General features: G+C 43.0%; 1 protein-coding gene across 1 annotated transcript in view; it reads right to left on the reverse strand.

Moving 5' to 3' along the window:
• The window catches only part of Dok5 (docking protein 5), a 148,566-nt gene that overhangs the window by 25,522 nt on the left and 99,111 nt on the right, over positions 1–23,933 (reverse strand). The window contains exons 3-6 of the mRNA XM_076849156.1: positions 22,643–22,757; positions 22,429–22,548; positions 19,506–19,695; positions 6,623–6,758 (exon numbers count right to left, since the gene is read on the reverse strand). Of these exons, the coding sequence (XP_076705271.1) occupies positions 6,623–6,758; positions 19,506–19,695; positions 22,429–22,548; positions 22,643–22,757 (561 nt within the window). The remainder of the gene's footprint in view (positions 1–6,622; positions 6,759–19,505; positions 19,696–22,428; positions 22,549–22,642; positions 22,758–23,933) is intronic.

The following is a 23,933-nucleotide window of genomic DNA, read 5'->3' on the forward strand; positions in this document are numbered from 1 at the left end:
CATTTGACTCATGCCAGAAACTCAACTGTTTCTGTTTCTGTTTCTATAAATACAATTGTGCAGGCATGGTTTTAAAAAAGTCTATGAAAGAGGACAAACCTTAAGTGACACCACATCCCTCCCAGATTCTCCAACCTGTTTTGTTCCCTGGTTAGCCAGTGTTAACACGTACGTGCGCATCTCCCCAGGAGAGGAGCTGGGTATTTACAGAAGCACCCGTGAGTGGGCAGAGCATGCTGCCGGTTCTGCTTCTTCTTCATTCATTCACTCTGTGTACCTCTGACACTGCTATCCGACAATCCGCGTAGCCCCTGTGACGTATTTCTCACTATCGGCCTCCTGTCATTACTGTTAGATCAGATCATGAGCTGTTATCAGTCGCCTTTGGGAAGACTCACCCCTTTCTAGTAATTTCTGGTACTTCAAATCAGCTCCCTAAGAATGGGAGCAAGTCCTTCGTGCAGCACCTCGTGTGCTGTCTGGTAGAGAGAAAGTGATCCGCAAATACTAGCTAAAAAGAGGACTGTGAGGATAGACATTTGTGAACATGTCATCTTCCCTTTTGCAAGTACATCTCTGGAGTAAGTTCCTAGAAATACTATTACTGAGCAAAGCCATGTGTGAATTTAGTTTTGATAAGTAAGAACAAATCGAGCCAGAGACGTGTCTCGGTGCTGAAGCACTTGCTCAGCTTACACGAGGACCCTGGTTTCATCCCCAACACCACGCACACACAAAAAAGAACAAATTGTCCCCCAAAGAGACCACAGCAAGTTGAACCCAGAGAACTATATTCCTGCATATTTTGAGATATATAAATTTGAATTCCTTATATGAATTTTAAACTCCTTTCAAGATGCAAAAGATTTTTTTTAGGGTTGATTGCATGTTCTCCTGGATAAGACCTAACGCATTACTTTGCAGATAGTGGACAGGTATTCCAGAAAAGTTTTGGAATAATTAATAGGCCAAGACATTAAAAATTTTTTAGTTCAATTGTGGGAAAAAAGCTGATAATTGCTTTAAGCAGTTTGCTAAAGTTAACCAATTAACCAGAGTCCATAAGTAGAAGAGGCAAATTAGACTTTTGTGGGGCTGTGAGGAGGGGAGGGGAGGGACTCTGAGCAAGGTGTTTATACATTTAAGCTCAGCATGCAAGGGTCATTTCAGTGTCCAACCAGAGATGAAATCGATTCTACAATTTATTAGATGCCCTCTATATTTAAAAATGTTTGGCATACTGTTTTTAAAAGTAGGTTGAATATAAATTGATTTGGTTTCAAGAATTGTAGAAGATGATCACTTGAATTCTATAAGCTCACTGGTCAATCTTGTTTGGGAAATCCAATTTGGAAGTATACCCACCCACTAAATGAACAAAAAGAGGTGAGAAAGCTCAGCTCAGATTGACCCTGGAACCTGTGTTTAACCAGGGATCCTGAGGGCAGGGAGAAGTCGCCCAGGGGCCTGAGCAACCCCCACCCCCAGTGGAGCCCACCCCGGCAGCCCTGAAAAGACCCGCTAAGCTGCAGGATTCTTCACCCTGCCGCTCACTCCTTGAAGGAGATTCTAAAAATGACAGGCCTGGTGGTGGCATGAGGAACATCCCACACACTGCCACTCCTTGTTCCAAAATTAGACTTTGTCACAGACACTGATCTCAAAGGTGGCAAAAATAGCTGCTGCTCCAGGGAGGACCCAAGCTGTCCTCCTCTGCAGCTTCCCCAGGGAGGTGGAGGCAGCTGGAGAGGCAGAGCCCCCTCGTCCCCATTCAACTGTTTGTCCCACCCCCCACCTTCGTCTATCACCCTCTAGAGAATGACAGAAATACATCACATGTGAGGCGTGGGCACATAGGGAGGGATCATAATCCACCAGCTCACTCTCTATTGCCAAACTTTCCAAAATAAGTGAGAATTCTTTTAACCAGTTGTTATTTTTCCCTTTTTTTTTTTTTTTTAGGTAAGTTGGTTGATGTTTCTAGAAATCGCTTGGTATATTCAGGCATGTTCTCCTGGATAAGACCTAACACATTACTTTGCAGAGGGTGGGCAGATATCCCACAAAAGTTTTCAGGCGATCTGAAAATGCTAAGACTGCTGGGTAGGGAGCTATGTGCTCTACCACCCCTCAAGGGAGTGAGACATTGCAGCAAAGCCGGGGACTCAGGAGCCAGACAAGCCCATCCTGAACTCCAGGCTCCCATGGTCCAGCATTCTGCAGGACAGGCAGCCGCTTTCCCAGCTGGCAACAGTGAGTCCTTGCATGTCAAGGATTGTGAACAAAATGTTCTCTTCTGCTGTCGGCCGCACGGACACGAGCTCCTTGTGTCTATTTAACATGGTGTCCTGTAGCACACAGGCTGAAGTAGGTCCTCAATGAACATTTTTGAATGGATAAGTGACTGAGAACGGGTAACCTCACAGTGGCGAGTAGAGAAAGGGATGGGAACTGCCTGGCATGCCACAGAAGTGGAGACTGAATAGCAGCAGTGGCTATTACAGAAGATGTGGGCACACAAAACAAATGGTGTTGTCTTGAAGTAGGAAAGATATTTAAAAAGAAGAGATCAAAGTTCTAAGGAAGGGCTGGGTGTGACTCTGGGTAGATCACTTGCCCCATCTATGCAAGGCAGTGGTACAAGCCTCAGCACCAACGACACAAAACAAAGCACTAAATAAATATTGTAAGCGGTGGACACTAAGGTGACCTTGTAACTTCCTCCTCCTGGAGTTTATGCCCTTGTGCAGTAACCTCTCCCTCAGAGTGGGCAAGAATTGAGACTCGCGTTTAATCAATAGTACATTCTAGGGTGATGGCAGGTGACGTTCTTAATCATGGATTGCGACCACTGGGGAAACATGGCATTATCCTGGCAAGCCCATTCCAAACCCAGGCCCCACTAGCTCTGAGCCAGGTGTCCTGGGCCTTCAACCCAAGGGTCACTGAGAGGGTTAGAGAGGAGACAAGAAGTCCTTGAAACACCATCCATCACAGAGCAGAAAAGCAACACATTTTATTATTGTTGATGTCATTATTGAATTAGTGCCCGCAGGCTGTTATGACAAAGTGATCACTGGCTGGTGTCTCAACACGTGACACAGAGTGTTTTACAGCGTGGAGGCCAGACATCTGAAGTTGGTTGCACAGAGCTGAAGTATTATCAGGGCCTGTTCCTTTCAGGGGTTCTAGTTCTCGAGTCTCCTCCAACTCCCAGAGGCTGCCTGTCTCTGGCCCACGGTCCACCTTCCTCCTTGAAGGCAGCAGCATGGCACCTCTAAGTCTCTCTCTGATGCTCTGCTCTCATCTTCCCAGCACCCCACCCCTCACTCCTGCGGTCCCTTCTTATCAGGTCACTCTGGACCTACCGGAGCATCCAGGACACCGCCCCTTACAAGACCTGAACTTGATCACATTTGCACAGTCCCTGCCGCCACATTAGGTGACTTTTGCCAGTTCTACGATCACAGCCTGGGCACCTTTGGGGAGCTCTTATTCAGCCAACCACGGCTGTTGCAGGCACCCAACCCACAGCCTGGTCTTTACGTGCTTTGGGATTCAGGGTAGCAAAGAGGACTTCACTCAGGGCTGTGACTTCAGACCAGCTTGGGTCCCGGGTGTGGCATTCCATCTGCAGGTGCAGCCCTGAGGTTTTACAGCAGGAGCAGTGAATGGCAGGGAGGGCTTCCCAGTAATGAAGCTGAGGCCCCAGGTGAGCTTCCCATCCTTCTCCAGTAATGGCCTCAGTTCCCTCCGAGAACCAAGCCAGCAGTACTGCAAGGCCATTCCTAGCAGAGCTCAGCAACACCTGTGTGGATCTACTCCCAGTTCTAGAAAACTCTGAACAGCCCAGGGGACGGTAGGCCAGCAGTGTCGCCTTTGTCTATTCTATTTTATCACAGTGTCTCTTTTCTTCCATGATCAGAGATATTCAAGTTCACTGATCTTCAGCTTTTCACAACCCTCAGTTCAACCTGCTTGAGAGTCACATCCCATTTTGGACCTTTACCCATTTCATCTAAAACAGGATGTTGTTGCTTTAAGATCACATCCATTTTATAGAACTTATTAAGCTTACAGCAAATTAAGAGTGGATGACATTATTTTCTAGTTAAATTTGCAATGGGATTATCTGAATGAATGACTCATATTCTTGATTAATTTTTAGTGGAAATAATGAGAAGGTTGTAAATGGAAAACACATGTGCGTGCAGAACCTGCCTTTCAAGCACAAAACAATTTATGCTAATCATGGCTTCGCAAATGAGGTAATTTTAGAAAAACTTCTTTAGGAGCTTAAAAGCATCTAGCAGAATAGCCACACAACTCTAATGCAGTGGCATTTCCCTCTAAGTTTTCAGTGACTTGAGTTTTATAGCTCTGTTTCTCTCTCTCCTCCTCTCCATCTCTTTCTCCCCATTAGCCCATCTTCCCATCCATCCACTGATCTACCTATAGTTCAATATCCGTAATGCTAAGTATCTGGAGAACTAGATACAAAAGGTCCATTATTTCAAAAAGAAAAGCTTATGTATAACAAGCATATTTCTCCTAAACTTTACAAGAAGACTTAAAGATGAATACTACTACCTTTCCCCACTATACAAAGCAGAAGACTGGAGTTTGGAGAAATCAAGAACTTTGCTTCTTTCCTCCACAGACCAGAATGTTTCAGAGTTGGCATTGGAACTAGCTCTGTCTCCGTAGGCAGGGATCCTACACACAGTGATACAGCACTGACCTCTATCTCTGCATCATCTGTGTCTACTCCTGTATCAGTTAGATTAGTCAGGGTTTTCCAATAACAGATCAACAGGAAGAGAGAGAGGGAGAAAAAGAGATTGACTGGATGAATGACTGATTGATTGATTCTAAGGAATTGGCTCACCTAACCATGAAAGTGAAGTTCCAGCATCTGCAGTCTGAAGGCCTGAGAACCAGGAGAGTGGAGTAAGTTCTATGAATTCCAAGGCAGGGGCCTGATGTCCCAGCTCTGGACCATCAGGCAGAGCGCCAGCTCTCTCTCAGCCTGCCTTCCATTCTATTCAGGTATTTTACAAATTAGATGAGGCTCATCCACATCATGGAGGGCAATTTGCTGTCTTTGATCTATCCACTTAGACTTTATTTTGACCAGAAATACCCTCACAGTAATCCCAGAATAAAGTCTAACCACACACCTGGGCACCCCATGTCCCAGCCAGACTGGACCCTCCATCTGGGTCACCACTTCTCACATTATACCTACTGCAGGAGTCTAGCTCCTGCTTCTCCTGAAGCCTCAAGTCACCCTGGCTCACTGTCTGTGCTCACACCCTTCCAACAGTAAACTGTCCTGCTGCCTGATTGTGTTTGACCCATAAATAAAAAATGGGGTTTTAAAAAATATTTTCAAATGTTTGGAGGAAAAAAGTCAAGAATAGTTTATATGAGAAATTTATATGAAATTTGAATTTCAGTGTCCATTAATAAAGTTTTTCTTGGAGCATGGCCATTCCTATTTTATTACAATTTTCTACAGCTGCTTCATTCTACAATAGCCTGTAAGTAGCTGTAGCCACAACCATGTTAATCCACAAAGACTGAAATATAGACTATCTGGCTCTTTCCAGAGGGTTTTGATGACCCTTGCTGTAAAACCTGTGTGCTGTGTACACAGGTCATTTGGGAACGGTCTGGGGAAGGTGACATTACTGCTTGCTTTGCCCTTCCTTGAATCTAAATAAGCCATAGTTGTTCAAAATATCCTACTCCTACCATGCTAAATCTCCTGTTTTCAGCTTTATTTTCTTCCAGGCATGAAGTCTATGTAGATGTTTACGATTACAAATATGTGATTTTCTTTATTTAGTTGTGTGCATTCATTGTGTGCTTTCTCCAAAGGAAGAAATTAATGAACTGCCATTCTGGGTGCCATCCACAGCACTATGCAATGGAAAGAGTGGGTGTCCTGTGGGTGGACTCAAGAGTACCCATGTGTTCCTGGCATTTCCACACAGCAACAGACGCATGGCTGTGTATAACGTGTTAGGTTCTCTTTGGCACAACAAATGTTGCTATTTTCAATGCAATTCGTTTCCAAAAGCTACCAACTGGACCATATTATACCCAGATTCAAATCCTTGGCTTCCCTTGAAAAAACAAGGTCTCCACCTCTCCAGAACCTTTCATCTTGTGTCAACAGCAGTGTGGTCCTGGGCTTTTTGACATTTCAAGTTTCCCTGGGCCCTCCTCTCTCATTTGTGTTCTCTCCAGCCTCTGTTGGCATTTGCAATTATAACTTCTAATACAGCTATGAATACATTCCCACAGGTAAGTAATCCACGTTGTTGTGTCCATAGATGTTGGTACACATCCCAGTTGTCTTTGATGTAGATGCTCATGTGCAACAATTTAATCACAAAGTTGATAAGTGAATGATCAGGGATGTATGGTTAGGGTTTTACCAACTGGTCACTGGGGAATTCCAAGGATGGCATTTACTTCTCATTGTACACTTTTGAATATAGATGTCAACCATCTGCTCAAAGAATGCTACCCATATTGTTTGGCACAAAAATCCCCAGATTGCGTTTTGCAGTGGCACACACACTGGATCATAAAGAAGAAATTCCACACGTACCATGGAATTTTTCACGCTCTGTAGCAGGCGTTCATGCTGTTCCGCTATGGCCAGAGCAGCAGAGTGGACTTTCTGATAGATGGCCTCTCCATCGCGTGTTTGAAAGATAAACAGCCCTTCACCAGTCTCACACATCCTGTGAAGACAAAAACAGGAAGCTTTGAAATCCCGCTCCTGAAGTCCCTGGTACTAAGATCTCACACCCATTTATTTTTTATGATACCAGGATTCCTGTTCACATTTGCTAAATGAAGGTAACTAGAATCGAAATGTTCCAAGTGTCCAATTAGTTATTATATGTATGGGCAGGAACCCAGCACCCAGAGCTAACACGTGCTCAATGATTTTGTCACAAAGCAGAGGAGGAGATGACAAAGGAGGTGTTTCTTGAGACCCAGGGTCATCCCTCCATTTCCCCTTCCCACTCCCCAGGAGGAGCCCATGCCACTGTGTTCTTCCTACCAGCCTCCAGCAAATTCTTAGCAGACCCAAAGCTGCTCAGCTCAGAGGTGAAAGGAGGATCCCTCAGTGCTCTTCAATTTTGTCCTAACTCTCCTCCTAAACGGCGGCTTTACTGATTCTTTCATTCTAACAAACATTCTAGATCAAATTTCACTCAAGCTTCCATTCAATGTGATGGATCAAATGTAGCTAATTTATGTTTAATGAGTGTGATTGTGCTGAATTAATATGTGGAACACAAAGGGAAATTCTTCAAGGGAAGCTGCCTGGCTTGATAATTGATGTCAAGTGTCAAGAGGAAGGTCACCTCCACCCCAGACCACCAAAACCAGAAACAATTTCATTAATAGGGGGAGACCACCACATACAATAAGACCAAATAAGTGCTTTAAAATTAATATTTATATATTCATAATATTTAATTATTATGAATATGTTAAAAGATGGAAAAAAATCATATGTGGGAACATTTATAAGAGCTTGATTTTGATGCATAGATATAGCAACAGTAAACAAGAAGGTGGATTTTTTTGTTGTTTCCAAGGACCTGATTATTCTAATGCCCCTGCTCCCCCTTGAGAACCTCTTGCTGAAACACGGTTTAGTTTCTGACCCAATACATCTTTCTAATTACGGATTAAAATTTTGCTCACATCTGAAAAAGTGTTTAATGCAACATGGAAACTAAGCACATTTCCAGCTCAAACCATGATTAATATTTTTATCTACTCCAGCATATGCAATTAATGCAATAAAAACATGGAAGATTTATCCCTCTGATTTCTCACAGTTGGCCTGGTACCATATGACCATATGGCAGTGTTCTGCATGTATGGCAGGGCTTCAGTCAATGCTCACAATCTGCCTCACTTGAATTTCATGAAGATGGGCTATGTGAGGAAGAGAAAAAGGACAGGGCAAAAGAAGCTCTTTCAATGAGCGACTATAAAGAACTAGTTCATAAAGTTGATCCTGTGCCTTTAATTATTAAGTCATTCCAATCCAAGGAAGAACTATCCAAAATATCTGGGTGCAGTGGTACACGCCTGTAACCCCAGTCGCTCTGGAGGCTGAAGCAGAAGGATCACAAGTTCAAGGTCAGCCTCTGCAATTTGGCGAGGCCCTGTCTCAAAATAAATAAATAAAAGGGCTGGGAATGTGGCTCAGGGGTGGAGCACCTCTGGGGTCAGTCCCCAGTACCAAGAAAAAGAATTAAGACTAACATTCAAGGCATTTTTCAGTCAAGTCCCATTTCTTTCCTGAAATATCCTACAATTCTGCAACCCCTACTGCCACCTCTTCTGCATGCAGGCCACCATGCAAAGTTGACTGTACCACCTGGCACTTAATTCTGCAAGGTGTATGGATTTCATAGACCTTTTCTCCATCAAACACAAAAATCCTCATCCATTAAGAGGAGGAAGTCACCTTCATGCATTCTTTACGAGGAGAAAATAGTCTTGTTTCTCCTAGGACAGAGGGCATTGCCTATTTACTCATTTAAACAAATACTTTTCTTCCAGAAAGAATGAAGCCACCTGTCATTCAGAAACACTTGCAGGATAATCAATTTGCAAATCAATCTTTGCAAATCTAAACTCTGCAGCTGTGTTTTTAAAGTCTGGAAATCTAGTGGCCTTTGCAGTTTTCAATATGTTTTATTTTTAAGTGCAACCCACAATTAAAAAAAAAACATACAGTTTAGTTTGTAACCCAATACATCTTTCTAATTACAGATCAATCAGTCATCAATCTTATATAGCTTGCTATTTTCTTATTTTTAAGACTGATGGTGTAATGCTTTATCTGTATTATGATCATAATATTAAAGAGATCTACTCTTTGAAAATTAAGTTTTATCCAATGTCCACTTTTAATAAATACAACGAGCCTACCCCTTCTCTTCAGTGACATTTAAATTTCTCAAATACTGTTACTTAAAAAAAAACAAATAAAATCAAAACAACTATAGTTTTAGGCATTCTTATTTGACTTCCATAGGCCAGACTTACATAGACCACCCTCACCCATGCCCTGAGGGTCCTGAAAACACACACACACACACACACACACACACACACACACACAGCTTATCACTTACAGGAATAACTGGGAGTCACAGCCCCCAACTCCACTAGGCAGAGAAAGTGAATGGATAAAGTCTCTTGGACCCTCTGCAGGAGAGCGTCCGTTACGGGTCTTGTGTAAGATCAGAGGCACAGCCAGCCCTAGCCAGGGTCTACTGAAGCAGGAATCCAGTGGAGCCACAGCTTCTGATTTATTTAAGAGAAGCCAGAAATCTTGATCGTTTTGTGAAGTTCCCTGAATTTTAAATGTCAACAACCTGTTCCTTATTTTTTTTTTTAAGCTGTGTAGGGGCCAAAAGGGTCTCAGCAACCTGATGTGGCTCAAAGTCCCCCAGAGTACATTAAAAAGTCAAAATGCATTAAAGAGCTCTGAAGAGAAATGAGGCCTTTGGTTAAATTGCCGGGACCTCTGTCCTTCTGCTCAAGATGTGTGTCCTTCAGCAGGACACACGTGACCCAGGAAGCAGGAATACAGGAGTGCTGCCCTTCAGGTTCTTCTCAACCTCCCAGGGCCTCTGCCGCCTCAGCCTTCCCACCTCATCCACCTCACCGGGCTGATGTGCTCCGACTCTTCCGTAAGCAGCTTTACAAAGCATTAATGTCACCAGAGGCCATCATCAAAATAATGTAATGGGAAAATGCCTCGAGGCAGTAAGAAGAAAAGAGGGGGTAATAAAATAGAAAAGAAAGGAAGTAAAAAGAAGCGCATGGCAGAGAGGCTAATGGTCTTATGTAACCTCACTCCACACCATCTCTGTGGAAACAACACGCAGCTTTCTTAGGGGTTCGCCCAGGGTGGAAGAGCAAGTCCGCACTTTGGATTCTGATGGTCCTGATTCCTTCTTTCTCTTTACTCCTTTGTTCTAACCTTGGATGCTTTCCCAAAGATGTCCCAAATAAACGAACACTTTCCCAGGGCCCCACACTCCCAGAAACCAGTGAACTGGACACCCAGAGAGGCAAAAATAAGGAGCGTAAGTATGGCCTATCTGACCTTCTCTGGCAAGAACAGGAATCAGGTACAGGAACACTGGTGAATTTCTCTACCATTATTTTCCCTAAATGATACACCTGTCATTCCAAACATGGATTATTCAATCAGTCAAGAATCCAGAAGAGACCAATCGCTCAGAAAACACTGGGAAATTCATTAATTAATCCATACCAAATATGTGCCGAGGCTCTGTACATAAGGAAGAGCTTACATTGGGGCAGGATTCGCCCCCAACCCCAAGGTGCTTTATATTTTCAAAGAGCAACACTACCTGAAAGACAATGACGATGGCTCTCACCTGGCTTTACCACAACTATTAAACCCGCTGTGTGGAGAGTACCATTAAATCTTCAAGGGAGCTTGTCATTCCCCGGGAACCTGAGCTCTACGTAGACAGTGAGTTTTGCTGAAAGTCACAGGCCTCCCTCTACTCACTACACACCAGCACCCCAGCTGTGACAACCAAAGTGTCTCCATTAGTTGACAAATGTCCCCTGGAAGACAAAATATCCTGGCTTGAAGAAATCACTGAACTCTATCCAAAAGGACAAGAGAGAAACTGAGTAAGGCTTCACGACTAAGGGTCAGGAAGGCCTTCCGGGGAAGGCCTGCTGGGCTGCCTCGCCCTGGGGCCACTGGGACTCTCTGCAGTTGTAACCTGCCTCCAGTTCCCACCACTGGCCTCTGCCCAGCGGATCTCAGCTTCCGTCCAGGCAGCACACACTGGCTGGAGTCCCTGCTCCTGGGGTGGTTTCCCTGGCCCTGCTGTGAGACACTCTAGCATCTCACGATGTTACCCAGGCCTGTGAGCGCGGGACAGCCCTAGTGCACGTCCAGCATTCACATGGTCTGGAGATGGCTGTCCAGTGCTCAGGCCACCTGTGATCCTTACCATATCGGTGGGCTTTTGCCCCCTCAAACATGTGTGCTGTAAATGGCATCATTGATTCAATATCATAAACTACTGTAATCTACCATAAATAGAAGGGTATAAAAGGATATAAAAGTAAATACAGCGAAAAGCAGGTATAAAAACAAATATAGTGAAAACAAAACAACGTTACTGAACTCCACCGAGGTCCTCTTGCTGTCGAAGGCCTGAGCTGGAGTCTGCTTTTCTGGTAACAGGTACAGTGGGAAGTGCTAGAGTGGATAAGACTCTTCAGCGCCCAGGCCCAATGCTTCTCCATAATTTAATCAAAAGGATCAACAAATTGGAAGGAAATGGCTTTATTACTGTGAGGCCACATTTAGTGTCATGTCTCTGTGACATAAAATCATCCCGTGCTTAGGAACACAGTGCCTGGCACCCTGCTCTGCAGGGAAACAGCAGCCTCAACCCCAGCTCCCTCACAGGCAGGATCCGGACCTGGGACATGCTGCTGTCTCTCTGGAGGTCTCAGTGACCGCTTACGGGGAAAGCAGGGAATAAGATCACACAAAGCCCAGGGGGCTCGAGTGGGGGATCGGGTTCTATGAACAATCTGGCATCACGTGAGCATTTAATTAGGGTTTGCTGTCATTATCATTGAACCCCAGAAATGTCAAAGCTCATGGAGAAGGGTTCTCAGGGACACTCCAAGGGGGAGGCACAGCACGCATGTGTCTTGAAGGACAAGTGGCGGCCACATTGCAGGACCACAGGGTGATTCAGAAGTAAGGGAATGGATGTGCACCTGGGGGACACTGAATGATCAACACGTCACTTAGCTTGGGTGTCAGAAGTGAAAGCAGTCCTGGGGAGGGCTGCTCGCTCAAACTCTGCAGCTGCTCAGCTCTATGAAGCCCCAAGGGCTCCTCAACTACGACTAAACGCCAAATTCCTCACAAGCACCTTCTGCTGGGCTTCCACCTGGACCATGGCCTGCCTCCCCCTCCCTCCTTCTGCTCAGCTCCATCAGCCTCCTGGCTGTCCCTGGGACACCTCCTCCTCAGCACTTAGTCTGTTCGCCTTCATACAGGAATTCTGTCCCCAGTAATCCCCACATGGCTCACACCGTCTTAGCTCTTTTAGGTCTTGACTCGGACTCTGTTGACTTAGCAAAGCCAGTCCTGCTCACCCCCTTTAGAACTGCATCCCTTCCCAACTTCACTTTTCACTGTGGGACTTAAGCTAAGATCTGTTTTACTTTTGTTAATGTTGGACATCGTCCATATCTTTTCTGGGCTGTTGAGTAAGTCTCACTGTTGAAGCCACTGGTACCTCTGCAGTGCTCAGAACCGTACCTAGCACACGGGTGCACTGGGAGAACACGGGGTGAAGGAAGGCATTATGTGTTCTTTGTAGAATTCTGAAGTAGTAGCACATATAAAATGATGGTGTACACCTGTGGACATCACCTATGTTATGATGGCCACAGGCATTGGTGAGTGCTAACTTTGCCTTGAAGGTCAGAAGAAAGCCATCCTTTCCTTTAGAAATTCCTAAAAATCACATGCTAAAATCACAGAAGCTCAGAGGAGGCAGGACCTAGCTTAAGTTCTCTACAAAGCTAGCATCATCCTGTTTGTCTTCTAAGCCCCTCACCTAGCACAGTGTCTGGCAGAGTAGGGTGCAATGATGAAACACCTCTTAGTGGGGTGAGTCAAGAGGTTGCTCTTTGAAGTGGAAGAGGAAACACTACCTTTTAATTTCATACATGCCTCTATTACTGGAATATTTACAGTAAATGTGCATTACTTTTATAATTAAAATCTTCTTATAGATTAAATGCTAACGAGGAACAAATGGCCATATAAATGACATAATTATATTTCTGTTTTCTTGCAAAGAAGAGAATTCCACATCTCCCAAGCAAGTATGTGGGACCCAGTATTCACATTTGACTTCCTCTACTGGACACAGCAGGGAGAACTCAGGGCATTGTACTGTACACGTGTTTTCAATTCTTTAGTAAGACTGAAGGTGTCATCTCTGAAACATTCAGAAACCAGAGATTACTAAGTATCTGAGAATCACATACACAAATGGAGAATATTCAAAAGATGTCAATACAATTTTTATTTTATCCATAAACTCATCAATTGGAGGAGGAAACCATTTTCTTGTCCATTGAAAAGTCATCTCACCAGCTAATGACTTTTAGGGCTAATGGCACAAGAAAGGTATGATTCATTTTCCAAGGCTGCTCAAAAAATCAGCTTTCCACAATCCATATATATACTCCACTTAAGGAAGGCAATGCAATTTGGATTTTCATGTATTTCACAAGGATAAGTATATATAAATTACATATAAACAATGCCACTCATTCCTCACTAGCATTTATCTATAAAAGGATTTTAACTATAAAAGTAAGGCATGCCTTCTAAATATTCCAGTTGTGGAGGCCTGTGTGAACTGAATAGGGCAAGTTCCCTTTTCTACTGCACAGAGATGACTCTAAAAGTTTTTCTTAAAATAATGTCGAAAGCACAAGAAAGACTGTCTCCAGCTGATGAAGAAAGGCACTCATGTGCGGGAATTATTTAGTACGTTCTGCCAAATGTCACCTGAGCTTTTTTTCTCACTCCTGCAGGTGCAAAACCTGGGGTATTAATTTAAATCAGTCAGGAGCTAAGGCAGCCTGACATTGAAACATGTGAACTCAGCATCCAGCTGTAACATTAACAGGGAAACTCACTGGACACCTGCCACCCCTCTTTAAACAATAATATTTCCAGGATGGATCCAGGGGGATATAGCTGCGGTTAGAGCTTCATGCCAATTGGATCTTCTCATGGAAGATTAGAGGCCCTGACAGTCTGCTCTGTTGAAGTGAAGTTCCGAAGTTTTGAAGTGCAATGAAACAGACAAAAGTTTAGAAACACCTCAATCCAACAAAGTATGTTTCTTGGTCCCCCACATAAATGAACTGTTCTTTGTCTCTGACAGCAATTAACTGCACAGTTGCACTTTATTATAAATTTCATGTTTCATCTTCAAGATTCCTCAAGGCAATGCAGTCACATTGCTTATCCTGGGGGGAGAAGGGAAGAAACAGCATGTGGGGGATCCGCACAGCCTGAGATCCCCACGCAGCTGCCCAGGAGAGGTGGACAATCCCAGCTGTCTGTGTCTTCACTCCGAACAAGAAGAACCAATAGAAGGCTCCAAAATTAAAGTCCAACTAAGAACATTTACACACTAGTGCACGAGGCAAGCTTTAGCTGTGTGAGCACCGCTCTCTTTCACTCTGCAGAAGGTCATTAAGAATTAGGCTAACCTCCAGCAGAAGGAATGCCCTCTCAGAGACCCATGGAGTCTGGAAGTGGACCATCTGAACCTGAGTCCTGAACTCATCACTTACTAACCCTGGGCCTTGGGACCTCGGGCTTTATCAGTTTCCCTCTAAGACGAGAATCAAAATAGGTTCCAGCCTCTATGACGACTGAGTGGCTTTACAGTGGCACATATAAAAAGCTTAACAGTCATTATTGCACAAAGCAAGGGCTGGATAATCATCAGAGGGTATTTTCAATGGCTGAGACACCTGCTAGAGCAGTGTTTTCAACCCTGGATAACTGCACTCCATAATCCATGGTTGTGGGGAGCTGTTCTGTACAATGTGCGATGTTCACTAACACCTCTGGCCCCTCCTTGCCCGAGATGAAAACAGTGCCTTTGCACAAGGTATGATAACCATAAATATCCCAGGACATTATCAAATGTCTCCTGGGAGTAAAATCACCCCTGGCTGAGCAGCACTGATGCGGAGATCCAGCGCTGTTATGCGTGATACTGCTAACTGCAGACAAAAATCCTCTTGACCCTCTTTGCTTTGAGCAATTATTAAATGCTATATTGGATGCATTTTATTAGTTTCCTAAGACTTCACATCCATTCCCTTTCTGCTGGCCATAGCAGGCCTTGGGTGCCAGGGGAGGAGCTCCCCATTCTATTTGTGTCCTATGAGCTTTGTATAAAGTTCTCAGTAAAAAGCCTAAATGGAAGGGTGAACGTCATGGTCATTGCCCGATAGTAATTATCTCCCTTCCACTGGCTGATGGTGTGGAAACATCCCAAAGCTCCAGGAGTTCATCAGTTGGAGCCAGAATGTAACTTCCTAGAAGAAAGGGGATTCTCAAGTGAAACCCAGGACCACCACCTGGGCACTGAATCAAGCCAAGCCTGAAGCCATGTCCAACCCCAGACTGAGTTACATAAGCCAGTGAGTTTCTTTTCTGTGTCGGTTTGGGTTGATTCAAGTGCCTGCTACTTCCCAGGCACTATTCCAGCTGTTTTCACATGTGCCTTTATTGAATCTTCATAGCAATCTCATGATAAATAATACACTGTCCCCATTTTATAGGTGGCAATGTTCCCATAGCCCCTGTGTGGCCAGGCAATAATTTTACTTCACATTCTCCAATTCCGAGTCTATTTTATTATGAGCACCTCCCTGTCAGCTGTGCTGGAGGGAACTGGAGCCACCGAGCAGGAATAAGCTGGATGTGAATAAATCTTTGCCCAAGGTCTTTGGGAAGAAGAATCCCTGTGTCCTGGGGAGGACAGTCTTAAAGGTTTGCAGATGCATGTTGGATATGTGAAAACCGCCTGGAGAAACTCGGCTCCTGCTCATTTCTTGAAATGATAGAGGAAGAACATTCTATTAGGTAATATGAAACTGCCTTGTTTTGCACACATCCAAAAATAGCCAAGGAAAAAATCATCTTCACTAACAAAAGTAAGGCAGAGAGAACCTTCACGCTTGGGGGAACACAGATGATCTTATTATCCTAGCGCCTTGATGGAAACTATAAAAATTCATCTCTATTTGAGTTTCAGACAAAATACAAAGTGGTCATATTACCTTGGGTTGCCTGTGTCCTGTGGGGCCAAGTCCTGCTCCAAAATGATCAAAATGGAACATCAAAGACACTTAGGGGAACCTGGCACCCTCACAGGTCACCACCCTGCAGGGAAGATCTGGCTCAGATACACTTGAGCATTTTGCCCAAAGTTAATCACTAGTCAAAAAGAGGTTAGGACCTAGGTCTCTCTGAGTCCTGAAGCAGTGCTCCTCACACTACACATGCTGCCTGAGGAATAAGTCAGAGCTTAAGAGCAAAGTCCCCTCACTGCCCCTCCATTCAATGCCAAGTCTGCACCAGTCACGCAAAGCATGCCCGCCACATGAGAAGGCTCTTCAAAAGCAACAAACATTCTGTGTTCCCACAACTCTGGAGGCACAATTCTGTATGCCCAGATTGTGGGTATTCTAACCATCTAATTGCTGGAGTTCTTAGGTGGAATTCCCAGAAGGACAGACCACTAAGGGGCCATCAAAGTCATGGGATGAGGCACTTTCATTTTCCAAGTCAATACTTTATATCTTTTGGTCAAAGACCATTGAAATAATTCTGGAATTGATGTCTCCAATAGATCAACTCTTTTCGTGTACCATTTCGTTTGCTTGAGCTACTTCTGTATCTTCTCATGTCCACACCCATCCCTCAATTCTATTATCCACTTAAGAATTCTCAAATGAAACTGTGGGCACCACTGGACACTGAAGCAAACCAAGCCTGTAGTCATCTAAACCACCCAGACTGTGCATGATGTAAGGCAAGGAAATTTCTCCCCAGAGCCACACCCATCCCTCTACCCTACTGTCCACATAATGGTCAGAGTGACCTACCCAAAGTGGGAAAACAATCCTATCACACACACACACATACACACAAACAGACACACACACACACACACACACACACACACACACACGGAATTAACACATCTGCCCAGACCCAAATCCACCTGCCTACAGACCTCTATGGTTTTTTACAGCACCCAGTCTTTTAAATAATCTGTTAGATCACAGAAGTCTTACTAGATTTCAGTATGGATTAAACTTCTGCATGACATAAGTAGTATTGATTTTATACCTGGAATCTTGTGCCTCCAAAATCTCAAGATTAATGAGATAATTTTTTACAGTTTCAAAAAGTCACAATATACTATAAAGATTTTACTTACATTTTAGTTTGCACTGCTTCCTATACATAGTACATTAAAGAACAATTGAAAAAATAGCAGTGTTTGAATAAATGCCTCTCAGTATCATCCCATAAGTCCTGATGGATGAAAAATTCTACTATATGTCTATAAGAAATAAGAATGGGGAATTCATAGGTAATAGAAAGTATGTATTTATTACAGAATATCTAGATTTTACTGGTTACAATTAATATAGTAGTAGTAATACCTAATAATCTATAATAATAATTTCTGGCTCACAAAGGGTAGAATATACCAATGTGATCAAACCAATGCTTAAATTACTAATAGGTTTCTCCCTCCAGGATAATCAGTAGGCAATTCTGGCAAAAGAAGAGCATCGCTGGGTACATTTGGGTTTGACTGTTTTTTCCATTTTTAGTGACTTCATTGATAATGTAGGTGAACTGCTTTCGTAGCTTTTTTCCCTATCTTAATACACTTTGTTAAGTGTATTAAATTGAGTAGATAGTACAGAAGGTTACCCTTCAACAGTTCCCCTATTTTCAATATCCTCCCAGCCCAGAGCAGTGAATGTATTCCAACTGATGACCGCACCCACCAATCATCACCCAACGTCCACAGGTTGTGTTAGGGCTCTCTATGTGTGTCCTGTGTTCTATTGGCTCTAGCATTTGTATGATGCCAGGTACCCACATCACAGCACCCTCAAAGGAGTGCCACTGCTCTAAAGGTCCCTGTCATTTCATTACCTACTCATCTTTCATGTCCCCAACCTCCAGCAACCACTGATCTTTTTCACTATCAAGTTTGGCCTTTTCCAAAAATGTTGGAGAGTTGGAGTAACACAGTATGTAACTTTTTTCTATGGACTTCTTTCACTTAGTAATATATATTTGAGTTCCTGGTATATCTTTTCACACATTAGTTGAAATTATATCAAAATGGATTCACATGACAGTAGAATCCATTTTGATATAATTATACAGCATGAAATATATCTTATTCTAGTTAGAATTCCATTCTTGTGGGTGGACATGATGGTGGGATTCACTGTGATGTTTTCATATACGTATACAAGGGAAAATGTGGTGATGTCTGTCATCTGCGAGATTCATTTCTAGGTCTTCAAAATAAAATAAACCAGAGAATAGCTGAATGGGAAGGATGAATTTTAAAACTTTCTAGGATAGTTGTGAGAACAATAAATTATTTTGAAAAGTATATTTTGCATAATTGAGCCTTGTATAAAATAAATAGATTAATTTGGAGGGAGCATTACTGTCCTCTACTTGCAGGAACTGGGTCTTAGGTAGAGTTTAAAGTTCTGTTTTTACTCTCCTCACATCAAATATCATTTTCCTATAGGAAGAGCTGCCTTGTATTACAAATATTTTATTTTCCATTTCGTAAGTTGGCTTGTTTTCAATCTGAATGTAATTTCAGGCCACATGTAGAAGGGTTTGCATTTCTTAAAGATTAATCATTAGAAAATTTTAAAATATAAAATGTTATCTGTCATGTTTCAAAACAGAGCTAAAATTTGAAGGAGGAAGAGGTGGAGACTGCATAGCTACTGTGGGCACCATCTTCCCTCCCACAAAAGAAGAGCATCACTGGGTACATTTGGGTTTAACTGTTTTTTTCTTGGCGTTTAGCGGCCAAGAGATGAGTTTGACTCTGGGATTCTGGACGTCGCAAAGACAGATGCACTCAGATGTAATCTGCAAGGCACAATCGCCACGTACATCTAAGTTAGGAGATGGCATCAAATACACATTGAATCTCTCTGGGAGAAAAACAAAAGGTTAGTTCAAAATCCCCAGGAATAAAACATCAAAGACGCTGCAGGAACAGAGAAGCATTCTCCTAAAAGGAACAAGGGCTTCTTGGGGATGAAAATCAACAAGCTTCAGAATCAACCTCTTCAGGTACTAATGTCATTCATTATAGTTTGAGCAAAACAGAACTCAACAAACTGCAACTCGAAAAACATCAGTGGCCCCCCGATATTTATGATCTACCATTTGAGTTGAGATAAGGAAGCATTCCCCCAAAACCAACTTGGAAGCTTTCCAAGCACTAGCCTCTGTTTAGCTTAGCCCCATAGGCCATACAAGGTCAGATTTTTTTACCCAGTTCGACTTCAGTGTGTGGTACAGAACCAAACCGCATAATGAAAAGTCACATCACAGATGTGGAACATTAGACTCCTCCCCAGGAAAACGGCCACAATGAATACATGATATTCTGCACCACCCCTGGCCTTGGAGAACCACAGCTCTGGGGGTCTCCCCAAATGAACTTCAGGATTCCTCCCGCAGGTGAGCCTCCATCTTGGGAGCCTGGAAGACAGAAACAAGAGCTGAGAAGAGGAGCATCTGACATCCTGGCACTCACCTCCCTGCCTCAAAAGTGAACCACGTGGTGTCACGTCCATACCGCCGCAGGGCGCTTAGCGGCCAAGAGATGAGTTTGACTCTGGGATTCTGGACGTCCCAAAGACAGATGTACTCAGATGTAATCTGCAAGGCACATTCGCCATGTACATCTAAGTTAGGAGATGGCATCAAATACACATTGAATCTCTCTGGGAGAAAAACAAAAGGTTAGTCTAAAATCCCCAGGAATAAAACATCAAAGACGCTGTAGGAACAGAGAAGCATTCAAAAATAATTCAAGCTCACATTATAGGATTTGGTTGAGTACTGAGGGAAACCAATGTTTCTCATAAACAAGCTGTCCCAGGAAATGACTTTTAAATGCAGACCCTATCAAATGAGATAATAATGATACACCCTGACTGTCAACATACACTAAACACTATTTACATGAGCAAAGAACATTTTTAGACTTTGTAAATTTGCATAATAAAAAGTATGTATGCCAATAAAAGACTAAAGCAAAGAAACCTTTAAAAGCTTTTTTTTCCTGCCAAGCACATATTAACTATATCTACGTCTTTGTGTTCATAAAAGATGCAGGTGCTAAATAATCATGTTATGGTTTACTAATACCAAAGTCATACTGATCAACTTATAACTTCTATAACTAAGCCAATAAATTTGTTTCTCAAATTATTTTTTAAAAAAACTTCACATTCATACTATGCAATTTAACTGACAAAGCATTTGGAAAAACACCACAAGACATATTTGAACTAGTTTTAACAAAAAAAAAAAAAAAAAAACTTTCCTTAGCCAATTACTGGAAAGAAAATATTCATTTGCTTGTTCAGATGGTGGTTATAAATGTAACCAAACAACTGCTTAGTTGGTTTCTGCAACCAAATTTTCATCCCCACAGATACATTCACACAGAATTTTTGTTGTATTTCTAGTCAATTCATTAACACAGGAAGTTACAGAATTGAAATCTTTAAGTGATATATGAACACATATTGTTACTGTAGCAAACACATCTCCACCTAGCAAGCCATCATTATGGTAGACTGTCCACATCTGACAAAAGAATAACAACTATATATTAGAGGTATTATAAATTAATTGTTTTATGAGATGATGAGCAATAGATTTTTATAGATTTTAGTTGAATTTAGTGAATAGATCAAGACTATGTTCATGAACTGTATCCATTTAAATTTTCTAAATCATTTCAAACTCTCAATCATTGGATATTTGCTGCTTTCCAGTAGCAATTATTTTAAAAATAGAATCTAATAGAGCAATTTGCTCCCTTGAGAGTTCTGGACCAAGTAAGAAAGACTGTCTCCTTAAGTAAAAAGGGAGATGATCACCAATTTATTTGCTTAGAAGTTCCACAATTCTATCTCACTCAGGAAAACAATAATAGTAGAGGGAGTGACCATTACTTTACAATTACATCACGATTACTTTAATTTCTACAAATTAAGACTGCAACGTATTTTAAAGGACAAAGTTGAATTTCATAATGATACCTAGTAATTACACACCAGGGGTATTCTTACTTCCATTTGACTGAGAGGAAACAGGCACAGAGAACTGGCAGGACACAGCAGCTCCGAGGCAGAGCTGAGTCTTTTAATTCAGTTTGTCGTGCCAGTAGGATATTATTTCACCAATACAAATTTGGGGAAAAAAAGTGCTGATCTGAGCACTCTATAAAACAATTATAATCAAACCTGTCCTGTTTTCCTTGCTTTGTTGGGCTCCCAGGCATTCATCTATGAGGCTATGGGTGGACCTCTCTTGGCAGGGGTTACCCCAATTTAGTTAACCACAGGAGGAGGAGTCTGGGGGTTGGGGGATATCCCTACAAATGACTTATCCTCTCTGGGATTCAATCTCCCGATCTGCAAAGAGGATCCATGGAATGGTCCCCACCCCTGGGTCCTGGTCAGTAATACCGGTGGAGATGAACTGTGATAGGTATGTACGTCCAATACAGCTGCAGATTTTGTGTGTGAACACACAGCTGCACCAGGGAGGGGGAGCATGCTTTAATAACCAATGAAGAGCTGCCTGTGGAGAGGTCAGGACAGATTCACCTCTGCATTTCACCATTAATTCAGGTGACCTGCCCATGATCAATCCTCTTGGCCCAAGTCAGTCACTAAGCAGATCCTTGGGGCCCAATCTACCCTGTCACAAGGCTTGGAGATGAAATAATTATCCCAAGCTTTTTCGATAAACCAACATTGATTTTTGCTAAAAAGTTCCTTTATATCTAGGTCATTATTGTTTTAAGTGATTTATTTCTAGGTCAAGAATTGAGCTCAGAGTTTGGCTCATGCATCTCAGTTTTTTAAAAAGTCACAGATTGTTTTTTAAGTGGGTAAACCTGATAAAACATTTATGAAGTTTAAATTCTATTAAAAGCACTGGAAAGCTTTCAACAACAGTTTAAGTGAAATGGCAGCCCAACAACTCATTCCAGTTTAAAATCTGTGCATTGTCAAATATGGTCTAATTGCCTAGCCTGGAATCAAACACTAAGTAGGCACTAGAGTTGGAGCAAGATTTTAGCTCTCCGAAGCTTCAGTTTTCTCATCAGTAAAATGGAAGAATTAATAATATGCATGCCCAAGGACTGCTGGGAAAATTAAATAAAATCTAATACTGAAAGCCTTTTCCACCAGCTGGCACACAGTAGGTCCCTCAAAATTCCTAGCTATGCACATTCAGATTATGCATCAAGTTTAGATATTATGGAGAAAAATATGCCATATTGTCAACACAGGTTGTGCATTAGGGAAAAGATTTTTTTACTTATTGCTTTATACATTTTCATAATTCAAAAATTTCCCCTAATAAAGATGGCTTACGATTTACTACATGGGGCATGAGAGCTTATCGGAAAGGCGAGACTGCTGTGTACATACCGCTCTGTTCTCTCTCCACCCCCGTGGCCAGGAGGTCAGGCTCTCCCAGGCTGATGTCATTGATCCGTGTCCCCACACACTCCATCTGGAGGACTCTGCACCATTCGTCTGCCTCAAGATCTGCAGGAATGGCCCAAAGGTCACAAGAGTGCCCAGCGCCCACTTGAAAGTCAAAGGCCTCCCAAGCTCCCTCCCAACCCTGCCCCAGACAAACCTGATTCGCAAGCAAATGTCTTGGAGGTGTCATCATTGAAATAAATCCCTATGGCATGCTTCTTGGTGCTCTTGGGCAATCGAGCCACATTCTTCACGTTGTTGAGCTCCGTCACCTGCACAGTGAACAAGTGAAAAGATGGTCACGGTCCCTGCTGAGCACCTCCAGGCTACAAACCCTAGGGACCAGGGAAAAGCACAGCATGATGCACAGTACAGGGCCACTGGACCTGAAAACTGAGAACTGGCCGAGGGAATTAGTGGTAGCTTGAGCAGATTCTTTCCACAGAGTGGCACAGGCATAGACAATTTGCTTCAAGTTTCTTTTTCTGTTTCTTTTTTAAATTGTCCCAAAGTGTTTCTACCTTCTCGATAGTTCTCAAGTCCATCTCCTTACCTGTGGACAGGCTTTCGCAGACAACTGCAGAAGCCTCTAAAGCCATCGTCCCTTCTGAGATCTCCCTATGTACAGATCCTAAACACTTGGAGCCTGGAGGGGGGGAGGGGAGGGGAGGGGAGGGGAGAAGAGGGGTAGGGGGGGCAATTCTAAATCAAATTCTAAAGCAAATCTAAATCAACTCACTGCCAGTCATAGATGGAGTGTCAAGAGTCCAGAAAGTCAAGCCACACACACCAACATGGAATCAATAACAAATTTGGTTTCCCAAACGTTTTCACCCTGTCCTGGTTTCCAGGCCCCTGTTTTGCCGCATAAGACTACTCACTGCACATTCCCACCCTATTCCTGTCAACAAGAAGCCTGCCCCCATCAGACTCTCTGTCTCTTTCCCTTTCCCACAACTCCTTGCACCCCCCAGCACTTTCGTACACCCCACTCTCTCACAAAGGGTGTGGTCCCCTGTGGAAACACAGTGACAGTTCTGTCCTCTTTCTCTCCTGCATTGGAGGGGCAGCCTATGTGGGTCCTGCCAGAAAGAAGTCTTAGATAGCTCTAGGGTAAGTATTTACAAGATAAATAAGCCTTTCACAGTGACAAGTTTAACCTCCCCTTAATATATCTCTTTTGTGCTGTTGTACAAAAGAATCTGCCGCCCATCAATCTTAGCCTGCAATGGTGCTATTCTTCTCCCATCTATTACTCTAAATTCAATAAACGCTTGGCTCAAGAAGTAGGTAGGAAGAGAAATAAACACCTCGCACACGCTGATCCGATCACTTCATTCCCTGCATCTTACCTTCCACCGGCCCTTTCTTAGCTTGGAGTCACACACAGTGCACCTCAGACCTCGCCACACAGGTGCCTCCAGGGACTCAGCACATCTCCTACACTG

The sequence above is a fragment of the Callospermophilus lateralis genome, chromosome 3 (genome assembly GCF_048772815.1).
Source record: "Callospermophilus lateralis isolate mCalLat2 chromosome 3, mCalLat2.hap1, whole genome shotgun sequence".
Taxonomy (NCBI): domain Eukaryota; kingdom Metazoa; phylum Chordata; class Mammalia; order Rodentia; family Sciuridae; genus Callospermophilus; species Callospermophilus lateralis.